The 12,321-nt window shown below is 40.9% G+C and overlaps 1 protein-coding gene and 2 non-coding genes across 3 annotated transcripts; all 3 read right to left on the minus strand.

Annotated features, from left to right (window-relative positions):
* Positions 1-5,616: 5,616 nt before the first annotated feature.
* On the minus strand, positions 5,617-10,722 carry LOC109968714 (uncharacterized). Its single transcript, XM_020615195.1, has 3 exons — positions 10,499-10,722; positions 9,455-9,593; positions 5,617-9,367 (listed from the first exon to the last, which is right to left on the minus strand). The coding sequence occupies exon 3, from the start codon at positions 9,301-9,303 to the stop codon at positions 6,601-6,603; it is 2,703 nt and encodes a 900-aa protein (XP_020470851.1). The 5' UTR covers positions 9,304-9,367; positions 9,455-9,593; positions 10,499-10,722; the 3' UTR covers positions 5,617-6,600.
* Positions 10,723-10,811: 89 nt separating this feature from the next.
* On the minus strand, positions 10,812-10,884 carry trnav-aac (transfer RNA valine (anticodon AAC)). The gene has a single exon. It is a non-coding gene; the product is annotated as a tRNA-Val (tRNA).
* Positions 10,885-11,312: 428 nt separating this feature from the next.
* On the minus strand, positions 11,313-11,385 carry trnav-cac (transfer RNA valine (anticodon CAC)). Its single transcript has one exon. It is a non-coding gene; the product is annotated as a tRNA-Val (tRNA).
* Between the last annotated feature and the right edge of the window lie 936 nt (positions 11,386-12,321).

Raw genomic sequence — 12,321 nt, forward strand, 5'->3', positions numbered from 1 at the left:
AGAGAAGATGAAAACAAGTGTTTTTAAAGGAGATGAGAGGAAAGGAAAGAAGGTGAGGATGAGGAAAAGAAAAGATGAGGAGGGGAGAAGAAAAGACAGGAAGACAAAAGAATTAAGGAGAAGAGAAGAACGAGGAGACAAGAAAAGACAAACGAGGGAGGAGAGGAAAGGAGGAAACAAGGGAAGAGAATAAGAAAACAAGAAAAGAGAAGGAAACAATAGAGGAGAAAAAACAAGTGAGGAAAGGAAATAAGAGGAGGAAATGAGAGAAGAGAGGAAACGTAAAGAGAGCAAAACTCTGCATGGAGGAACTTTGTAAAAGACGGAGGAAAGACAGAGCGTCCCAGTTAATGTAATGAAAAAATTCAACTGTCTGCAGCTTCCTGTCGTCTTTGTGTGCCTCATTCATAAACACATGTAAAAACTCTGTCTCCATGACAACAGCTTCCCATCTCCTACCTTCTTTCTAATTGGCTGCTCACAGACACATCAAACGTATTTCACAACGGCCTCACTGGCACTGCTACAAATACAACAAAGCAACTGGTCCAGACTGGTCCGCTGCCTTTTTACCTTCTACTAACACCACAATGTCCCTGGGACTGCAACCAATGACTTTTTTCATTATCATTTAATCTAGCAATTATATTCTTGATTAATCGCTGTTTAGTCAATAAAATGTGAGGAAATAGCAGAAACTATTTGTTATATATTTCCTGCAGAGCAATAAGATGTGTCCAGTGTCTTGGTTGAGATAATCAGTTTATGTTAGAAAAACGCGGCTTCAGAACTTGGCTGAGAATCATCAGATTTTTAGGTTTTCTACTATATATAAATAATTCGGTTAAAGTTGTTAGTACATCCTGCTGTACACAACAAACAGGAGCTCCCAGATGTGGTCAAGGAGCAGAGGTTTTGGTCTTTGTAGAGACATAACATCAAACCTGACAACCCCATGGGCACTCAGCTGTTTTTGGTCAAGAACTATTCCACGCACTGAAAACATTTCTCTGTTTGTACGAGTTAAACAAATGTGATATAACATGCTAATGCTGTGCACTGAGCCATGCTAGCTGTTTCCCGCTGCTCTTAGTCTTTATGAGAAGCTAACTGCGTCCTCATCTCACTCTAGTGACTGTACTGATGAATTCACTGGGAATCAATAAACAGTGGATGGTCTACTTGTACTAATCTGAATCGCTCTACCTACATTGATCAACTGAAAAGAGGTCCTTTTATCAAATAATCATGTTTATGCAAGAACTCCTTGGCTTTAGACACCTTTCAAGAATAATAGCAACTGACCTGAAAAGTCATGAATGAAAGCTTTAATAGCATGTTGGACACTTCTACCTGTTGGTGGTTGTTGTAAACAGGGATCAGGCAGCAAAGCACACATTGCCTTTCATTCAAATCTGGAGATCATTCCCAGGATTTGTCTGTACGTTTATATGAAAATCAGATCTGGGAGAGTCTAACCTCATAAATCCCATGAGCTCTACATGTAGGAGTGAGGGAGCTATGCAGCCTCCATCCCTATGCGAATAAAGTTGTTTTTAATATATCAATGTGCTGCAGTGAAAGACACCAGTAGTGCCAGATTATGTCGGAGATCTGCTGTGAGCCTAGAGAGTCTCTGAGCAGATTATGAATCAGGATGAAAATGTGTGGGATGTGTGTGGGAGAGCAGCTTGAGAGGCGATGAGTGTGTGTGTCATTATGTCAGAGCAGACGAGGCACCGGTCGGACAGAGCGTGTCGGTGCCTTTTGTCTTTCTCAGCTTGCACTGTACTTCGGATGCTAAATCATGCGGGTGAGAGCAGGTCATGTCATTACAACCAAGACTTCTCTGTGACTTGTTTCTCCCTGTGGTGTTTATTAATTCCTCCACTTACTGCATCTAAAACAGTGGCGCACCAGAAAAGCCCGGGCCCCTTTTCAAACCACTGTCATGTCAGTACAAACAACCGAATCAACAAGTAAACACATGCATCTGTAGCAGTTATTAAGTCTGTACAGTCTGAAAGCTTTGCATATTTCAGCGTCTTTCCTCAACATCCTGCTGTGAGAAGCTGTCTCTGTGAGGTTTTACAGCATTACTACAGGGGGAAAGCTGTCTTACTCCTGCTACTACACCGAAACAAAATTATTGTATTACAAACAGAAACTTTACTCAAATCATGTTTTACTTGTAAAAACTATGGTGAATCGGTTACAGGCCCAGTCGGCATCATAGGAGCAATAGACCATAAAAAACCAACGGGGTATGCTCGCTTCCACTAGTCAGAATCATTAAGTGCAAAAAGTCTTTAGCAGCTGCACAAATGGATGTTAAACAGATTGTGGATATGTTTCACTGATCTTGGTCCAAACCCGACAAAGACTGTACATAATTTATTGATTAACTATTAATTTTCCTGACTCTCTAATTTATACTAACGTTAATGTAAGCTTTGCCCTATGGGGATACACTGTATACAAGCTGAAGGCCAGTTTTCAACCTGAAAACATATGACGACTCAGTCTGTTATTATTAAGTACATTACCAGCAACTCAGCAAGACCATACAATATTGTGTAATGATTATAGTGGTTATAGTAGCTTCCTGTTAGGAGATGGTGATGATGAACCTGTAGCTGGTTCACTCTCCGGTGCTGCTTCAGTTGTCAGAAAGCTAAGCTTATTGAAAGCTCAGTGAGGGAAAACTATCTTCAAACTTTACTTCAACTTCATCAGCTGACTGAGGGCTTTCACTGTTTAATCAATCAGACTTAACAGTGTTAAAAGCTTAAACTGTACCTCTCTCTGCTGCCGTCCGCTGTCATTTCAGCCCATCAGCTCCAGCTGTTCAGCCATCGCTCACCCCTTCTCCATCACTTGACTCCTCCTGGGGGATATTCCCGTGCTGCTTGTGGCCTGAGTTCCCCTAAAACAAATGATAGGTTGAATTCTTAAAGACTACACTCACACTTATTTAGCTTTCCCTATGTCTAATAACTCTAATCTAATTATGTGCAAAGCCTCTCCTTCGTTTGAGTTGCTCCTGATCTAGTTGTTACAACACATATCATCAATAAACTTCCCAGGATTCCCCTCTGCCTACACATTTTTGTCAGCCACTATTTTTACTCCCTGTGACAGACTGGCGACCTGTCTCTATGTCAGCTGGGATTGTTTCATTCAGGTTTTTAAATGTGCAGAAAATAAGGATTTGGTATAAGAACAGAGTGTCGATTCAGTCTGGCTGTGTCTTTCACTGCTCATGGTTTCTACTGGTTTCTGGTTGCTGCAGTTCCTCTCCACTTCTTCCTGCCAGGTTTTGTTGTTTGTTGGATTTGTGTGTGTGTGTGTGTGTGTGTGGGAGTGTGTGTGTGTGTGTGTGTGTGTGTGTGTGTGTGTGTGTGTGCATGCGCTAAAAAGGTGTTTGAAGAGGGATAACAAGGGCAGCACTCTGCCAGCCTGAGTGGGCTGACTCACTCTGAGCAGGCAGACAGAGAGAGGCAGGTATTTACTCTGATGTGGCTTCTCTTTAATACTCTCCCCTGCGTCTGGGGGCTTTGGTAGCCCTGCCGAAGCCAACATCCTGCTTGTAAAACAGATTGAATCAAAGTCTGGATGGGGAAAGAAAAGGAAACAGAAATCAACAGCGAGGAAAACATGCAGTGATACAGGAGGAACAAACCACTTTGAGGCTCGTAATAAACCGAGGAAACACGGAGACAGTATTACACCTGGGAACAGTGATGACTAACTCACATTCAGAACTGAGTGTGAGCGCAGAGCGAGGTGAAACGCAATAAGCCAAAAATAATAATTACAACCTGATTGTGAAAAACAATTTGTATAAGTGGAAAGTATTCAGATCCTTTAACCAAGTCAAAGTACCAATACATTCATATGTAAACGTCCTGCATTTAAATCCTACTTAAGTACAGAAGTAGCCTAGTATTAGCTAAATGTACCTTAAGTATCTAAAGTACTCATCATCCCCAGTGACTGTACTGTTAGATCGTAATTACTGATGCATCAGTGTTCAAGCAGCATTTCACTGGCAGAGCAGGTGGAGCTGGTTTTAGCTGCTTTACATAGTTAATTAGCTTGACCTCCATCTTGGACCAATACCTCCACAAGTTAAACCTATAATGAAAAATCTTGGGGTGATGTTTAATAGTGATTTAAAGTTTGATGTGCAGATCAGCTCAATTGTGAAGTTAAGCTTTTTCCAACTGAGATTACTGAGTAAAGTGAAGCCATTTCTTTCCTTTGATGACTTAGAAATTGCAGTCCAAGGTTTTGTCAGCTCCAGGTTTGACTACTGCAACACACTGTAATCTGGAATCAGTCAATCATCCCTTTTGCCACTCTAGATGGTCCAAAATGCTGCTGCTTGCCTTTTGACAAGCACCCGGAAACATGCGCATATATTAACCACGATGCTGGCCTCTCGTCGCTGCCTGCCAGTTCGCCTTAGAATTGAGTTCAAGTTGTGTTTTTTTGTTTTCAGGGTTTTAAATGTCCTGGCAATCCAGTTAGCTTTATTAGACCTAAGTGGTTGTTTTTTTAACTAAAGGTGTCTTGTCACACACAGTGGGGTGATTGTGGTTTTTCTGTTGTGGCCCTTAAACTTTGGAATAATCACCCACTTATTGTTATATCTGCTATAGACCGGGCTGTTTTCAAATCTTCGCTTAAGAATTTTTTATTTCCCAGGCCTTTTGACACCTAATAGAGCCTGATACTCTTTATTGATGTTGGCATTTGTTTATTATTTTTCTCCTTTTAATTTCTTCAATGATTCAGTTTCATTCCCTTTATTCTATTTATGCACAATACTTTGGTCAGCAAGACCACATGATTTGATCATATGAGAAGAAAATCTGCTTGCAAAATTGATAAGGGACAACAACTAGACCCTGCATTTTAGAGTCACCAAATTAAATTAAACAATCTTTAAGACTTTGATACCACAGAATTGATTACATCTTTCACAAAGAATGATGGAAATGGACAATAAAGCCAATTTATTTATTAACAGACTGTACTGATATGTCTATCACAGTGTGTCAGCACTTCCTGGGTGGTTGTACTGTAAAAATGGCATGTTTACTGGGACAAACACATGATGAACAGGCTGACAGTAATTGCAGCCCTGGGCTCTGGCGACATCTAGTGGCAACACAACAAACACTTCTCAGCTAAACAATTGCAGGCGTCATGTCAGGTTTTCTGTTTTCTCAGCTGTTTTATCATAAAATCTACATTTTTCAAAACACAGAAACTGAATCCCAATGCTTGTGTTCTCATGGCAGCACATGCGTTTTTGGTTGCTTGACTTTACCTGTTTGACGCAACGGAACAACACTTCACAAAACGTTCTGATCATCCTTACACGCTCAGTGTTTTAAAAGTTAATTTTTAAGAACTCAATTCAAGGTTAAAATTACTTCACAAAAGGATTTTAACAGTTTTTAGAAGCAACAGCTGCCATGTAAAGTAGGAGAGTCCCCCTGAATTGGGTTTGTATTGTGTTGCAATGGATCTTGACTTTCCCTTTTTAATATTCATACATGACTTCTTTTGACAAGCTCAAACAAGTGAAAAGAAATCTGACAAATGTACAGTAAAGATAAAAGAAACTTTAATTAGCAGCTTCCTTATGGCAGAGGAAAAATACTGTACATCCAAGGTGGGAAACTACCTTTTCACCTGTCACATCACACCCATCCTTCCTTCAGCTTTGGATGTTTGTGTGTCAAACGTGAAACAACAGAAGTGAGCAGAGTCGTTCAAGACATGAAGGCAGAAAAAATACAGGCCTGACACACTCTGCATTTGGTTAATGTGAGGTTAGAAACTGTGGACTAATTTTCTAATGAAGCATCATTTATAACCTTTAATTAATGGATTTATTCATTTCAATTAATTGTTTACAGCATCACGTGTCTTCTGGAAAACAGCTGCAGACCATCCAGACCAGAGTCCATTTATAAACTGGTTATTTACAACTGCAGACTTATTCTGGGTTAACCATTTATTAACTTATACCCAGTGTGACTAGCTGCAGATAGGCCTGCAAAACCTAAACTAGCCCAAACACAGAGAACATAACTTTAAATATGAATATTGATGGTCTGAGCTGTTTTTACAACAATTTGAAGTGAAAAGGCTGCTGTTTAATAAAGACTAAAGAAGTCGTATCAGTGTCCTGTTTAAATCACGTGTCCTGGTAATGACAGGGCTGTTCCTGTTATGGTGGGAAACATCCTGAGGTTTGCACTTACAGATGTAAGACATTTGTAAAGAGTCTTGGGTTTCTTGAATTCTTATGAGCCACAAGCAGAAGTTAGTCAGCTGCAAATAATACTGTTAATAGACCACGAAAGCTAAAACTTTAAACATTACTTGGTTTCCACTCTCAAATGTAAATATTTGGTGCCTTTGTCTTCTGTAAAGATAAACTGAACATCTGCAGGACTGCTCTGAAGAGGCCCCCTTTGGGTCTTACAAAACCAGGATTCACACATTTCTGACAAAAAGTTGATAAATCAACAATGAAAATATCTGAACAGATTTTCTACAATAAAATCAGTAGCTATGACCCTACTCTATCTCTACTTCGATGTCAACAGGCTTCAATTTCCGGACAAACATAATGTCGTCGTCATTAAAGCCCAGCTTGCCAAAGCCGTCCTCCGGCTCCTCTTTGCAGACGGTCTGTGAGGACTCTGAGACCTCCATGGGCAACTCAAACACTCTAGTCAGGTAATCTTCCGTTCTGCCATTCTTCCGCACCATGGCTATCACCTGGGATGCGATCGACCAGGCAAACTCCACCTTGCGATGGCTCTGAGAGCTCAGATCGAAGTTGTACTCTAGAATCTCGTACAGAGTGGGAACATATCGGTTGCTGTGTTGTTCTACATACCGGTGCATCTCAAAGAGGACCCCCCTCGTCAGCACCTGCAAATCAAGTTTTGGTTTGGCTTCTGATTTTAAGCCGACATCAAGTTTCAACCCTATTTCTTTGCAGAAGTGATAGCTGTTGGCCTTTTCCACCTGACACACATTCCTACTGCGTGCCCTCCTTGCTGTGCTTGGCTTCACGTCACCTGAATCCAGACCCTGCACGCCGCTGCCAGCTGGTGAGGGCGAGTGACCGTTCAGTGGAACAACCCTATTCAACCACCTGTATATCTTTGGTGTCATGCTTTGTTTTTTCATCAAGCTTTTCTGTATCAGGTACCATCTCTGGATCACCTGCGCGGCCTTAGTTGCCCCACTTCGCAATTCGAGATCAAAATTGTGCTCAAGGACATCGTTAACTGTGTCAGGGACCGACCCACACAGCTCTCTGACAAAGCTGAATATTTCGAGCACAGCACCAGTGGTCAGGACAGACAAAGCAAGCTTCTGGCTCGCCGGGCGTTCTTCTGTCGACCAAAGGTTCAGACCTATTCTCTTACAGAACGGGTAGGGCTCCTCCTCAGTCTGCCAGTTTGCGGTCAAGGTTGATGAATCGCAGTCAATCTGCTGCACTGTCTCAACTTCCTTTTCACTCTGAAAATTGCTGGTCACGTCTACCATGTTGTACACTTCAGGGCACTTAAACTGACTGTTGAGAAACTCCCTTTTCTGTCTGTCAGGGTGGTTCTGAATATTCTTTTCTTTTGTTATGAAGTAAAATATAAAATTGCGCTGATGCAGTTCATCTACGAGGACGAGGCTGAAGTTGCTGATCAGAATCTCACTTAAGAATCTGCCCAAGCTCTTTGTCATCCCAGTTGCAAATTTAAAAACCTCCAATAACATCCAGTTGGTGAACAGTTGTAGATCCAAGTTCTGTTTGTTGCCTGAACCAACATTAAAGTCTAAACCTATCGCTCTGCTGTGGGCAAACAAGTCATTCACTCTGCTCGACTTCAGGATTTGTTTGGAGCGATTAGCACGTCTTATCCACAGCCTCTGCTTGGGTGTTCTTACATTTATGTCCTCGTTTTTGTCTTCAGAAAACAGATTCGAGAGTGCTTTTAGAGACTGGTCTTTCAGGTGAAAGTGTGACATGTCAGAGGAATGACCATTAGTCTGAGGCTGCGCTGGGGAGATGAAAACTTCCTCCTCCTCTTGTTTTACATCCACTGACTCTGCCAGCTGTGTTTCTGCAGCCACTCCTGACAAATTTTCAGGCTTGATTTGTTCTGGTCGGACCGCCGTACCCGACTGCGTTTCTGTCTCAAAATCAACTGGACATATGTATGACAAGTTGCTATCCTGCAAAGTGTCTTGAGTGTCACTGCCCCTGTGCCTTAATGTTTTCCTTCTTTTACTGACTATTGTTATTTTGGCCAGTTCTTGGTCATCTGTGCCAGGATTTTTTCTTTTTCTGGAACTCTGTTCCCGTTTCCCGATCTGGACTTTAAACGTCTCCTTTCGGAAAGCATCCCTGGCCGCGGTTGAGAGGCAGGCGTATTTCCTCTCCGCCAGCTTGTTGTATTGCACACGAAACTGCAGCCTATCAAACTCATGACCAAAGTTTTTCTTGACCAAACTGTTAACTATCCGAGTCTCTGTTCCACAAAGCACTCTGGAAAAATCAAGCAGCTCCATCATCACACCGTTGGTAACCAGACTTGGGTCTAGTTTCTGTTTGGCTGTTTCATTTGGCTGAACAGCCAGAGTCACACCAAGTTTACTACAGAAAGGGTAAAGACTGTCTGTTAGCTTTAACCAGACACCCCCTCTTTTCTTCATAATGAACATACTGGTTGCAACTCCATTACTCCCAGCCTTCAGAGTTTCTGAAAAATGGCAGTTTTTGCCAACATCGGTAAGAAGTGAACTATCCACAACTTTGTTCTTTTTAGGGTGGTAGCGGCCGGGCCCCACTGACTCCAGAAATGCCATCATACTGTTTACATCTGGTAGTAGAAATGCTTCATTCCATTTATGAGGTTTCGACTTGATTTGTTCCTTTAGCAGCTTTATTTTATTGTGCACACATGCTGCGTACTCATAGCACTGTAGGTCATTGGCCACATCCACACCGAGGTCAAAGTTGTACTCTAGCATTTCGAACAAGAAATATTTCTCGGACTTGGTCACCGTTTTGGCAAACTGGCAAAGCTCCAGCATCACAGCATTTGTTAAAAGACTCGGATCCAATGTCTCCTTCCTTTCCAATGCTGCGTTGAACTCCAAGCCGATTTTGACAGACTCCGGGAAGGGGACCGCGCCTTTCTGATACCTAATCCCCTGGTGGATGCGCTGCTGCCAAATGTGATACTCGTCAATGTCGCCCATGTTCATATCCAAACCCCGAAATGGAATGAAGCTGTTGAGAACCTGAGCAAACCAGATTCAGATGACTTTTCTGCAGAATAAACAAGAAAGTTACACTGTGAACATGTGGAGTGGGAGCGTGCTGACACGACAGGTGAAATGTACAGTTCACCCTTACCTTGTGTCCTGAACAATATTTCAGGAACTGGATCCAGAATTACTCCCAGTGGACTTTCTTGCAGAGAAAACCCAGATGCTGTCTTTTGGATCAGCTGTGAGCATCACCAGCTTCTGTGTCATTGTGAATTCTTCTCAGTCTGTGAGCAAAGACGGTGCATGAAGTTTGAGCTGGTAGCAGAGCAGCACAGTTTATAATCCTTAAACCTCAAATATGCACCAGCTAAATTTGCCTAAACATATATGCACAATCCATCAAAAAGGGTTCTAAGCATCATACAGATTCACTATAAACAATGTAATGCCAATGTAATGTCAGATATAGTCAGTGATATAAACTGAGCTGTGGGGTGGCAAGAGCATATGTTATAAGATAAACTACTAGCTGAATTTTAATTCTGATTTTCTCCTTGAATAATCTAACACAAAGTTAGCTTAAGTACAGAAATGTGGAGCTGGTTTTCTGTGACAGGAGCTCCTGACAGCACATTTACCTTCTACTTTAATTCAGTATGGACAAAACAATTCTCTAATGTTGTAAAAGATTCTTCAGTACACAGGTGAGTTACTTAACATCAAGACTGACTGCTGATTAGTCATATAAATTGTTTATCCAACAAAAAAGCAAACCATCACTCTGGTCTCTTGGAACCTGGAAATGTATCTAGTGGTTGACCAACAGATTTAATGAGCAGCTATGCTTTGATTAATCGATTTAAGCAGTTTATTAATCCAAATATGTCCACAAATAAGCTCTGCACATGGTTTTTACCAGTGGGACCTGGAGGCAGCTTAATTCAAAGTGCTCTTCTACATGTTTCAATTCTACACCAAAATGGCCGCTGCTCGCAATTAAAACTTATCTTTCCAAGTCTGAAATATTCCAGTTACTATGAGACGTATCGCACTAGACAGTGCGTGAAACTGTCAACTAATGCTAACGTTAGCATCTCAACGGAAAGCTAACGCTGGGTTAGCGCAGCAGTCAGACAGAAGCACTTACAGGCTCTGAATAAACACTGACGGGTTAAATACGAGCATTTACCGAAGACCGTTGCACAAACCAGTGAAACTGGTGTTTGGAGTACGTGGTCATGAAGTTTTTGAGAACGCTGCTTACATCGATTGGCTCCCACGCTGCAACACGCCGACAAACGGCAGCAATGGTACACACGCCCCCTCAATGCCGCGTTCAGAGACACCCCGAAAATCCCCCTTTAATGGCTATTTCTTATTTCTTACAAAATGCAAACGACAATCAGGCCAAAACACGTCTGGCGACTATGTGTAATGAAAGACGAGGTAAAGTGTGCCTGTTTGAGAAGTTAACAAACATGATTTGTAAGTGGAAAACATAATGTTTCCGCCCGGTTTCGAACCGGGGACCTTTCGCGTGTTAGGCGAACGTGATAACCACTACACTACGGAAACTCACATGTGTGAATCTCGGAGGGTTGCATTGTAAATGCATTGAGTACCTAAACCCTAGGCTAAAGTGTGGGTGTCATTTCTTCTACATTACTACAAAATTTTAGCGAAGTATCATCTGTATGAAAAAAACATAGCATAAATGGAGGACGAAAAATGACTTAAGTAGAAATAAATAAAGGATTACATTAATGCATAACTAAACAGAAATAAATAAGTAAAAAAATAGATAATTAACTAAAAGCATAATTAAAAGAAAATAATTATTATATGTTAAAATAAATTCTTTTAATTATTCGTTTAGTAAAATAGTTATTCTTTTACTTATTTATTTCTGTATTTATTTTTGCATTGATGTTATCATTTTATTTCTAATTAAGTCATTTTTCGTCCTCCTTAGTAAAGACGAAGTGTATAGGAAAACAAATTAATGTTTCCGCCCGGTTTCGAACCGGGGACCTTTCGCGTGTGAGGCGAACGTGATAACCACTACACTACGGAAACCCACATGTGTTAAACTTTTCGAAAACAGCTTGAAAAAATATCTTCAAAAGAAACCTTTGGCTGTGAAAGTATAAGTTTCGGAGGCCATATTGATAATGTTAACTATAATGTCTGATCATCTCAAGGTAATTGGTTATAGAACTGTGTTACTATCAAAAGTAATACTATTTCATAATAGGTAATAAAATAAATTGCCAATGTAAGTATTTCTTCCACCACTGAGACTATCTGTGCTTCCCACTGTAGAAACCTACTGTTTGTCACGTGCATAATGAGCAGTCTTTATTATTTTCTACCTAGTACTTTTTTTTACCATAGTTGTAACGTAACTGTATTTTAGGTAGCACTTTTTAATATAAGATTATAACTTTTTATTTTATTATTATTATTTTATTATTTATTTATTATTGTAATTGTGATTGTAATTTCTTTTCTTGATTTGGTATGCATTTTATCTTGCTTAATTGTTTCATTAAATTTATTTACAGTTTCATTCCATATAAAAGGTTTATTTATTGCAATTATTAGTAGTTCAGGATATGTATGAGAGGAGTACCACAGTAGTGAGATGTGCTGTAGGTCAGACAGAGGAGTTCAAGGTGGAGGTGGGGCTACATCAAGGATCGGCTTTGAGTCCCTTCTTGTTTGCTATGGTGATGGACAGGTTGACAGATGAGGTCAGACAGGAATCTCATGATGTTTGTGGATGACATTGTGATCTGTAGTGAGAGCAGAGAACAGGTAGAGGAACACCTGGAAAGGTGGAGGTCTGCTCTCACTACAGAAAAGGAATGAAAGTCAGTCGTGGTAAGACTGAATACATGTGTATGAACCAGAGGGAGGGAAGTGGAACAGTGAGGTTACAGGGGGCTGAGGTCAAGAAGGTGCAGGAGTTTAAATATTTAGGGTCAACAGTCCAGTGTGATGGGGAGTGTA

This window comes from Monopterus albus, unplaced genomic scaffold, assembly GCF_001952655.1.
Source record: "Monopterus albus unplaced genomic scaffold, M_albus_1.0 scaffold159.1, whole genome shotgun sequence".
Lineage (NCBI taxonomy): Eukaryota > Metazoa > Chordata > Actinopteri > Synbranchiformes > Synbranchidae > Monopterus > Monopterus albus.

Bases quoted from the DNA above. Each gene is read 5' to 3' on its own strand.
- LOC109968714 (XM_020615195.1), bottom strand. From the start codon at position 9,303: ATGAACATGGGCGACATTGACGAGTATCACATTTGGCAGCAGCGCATC.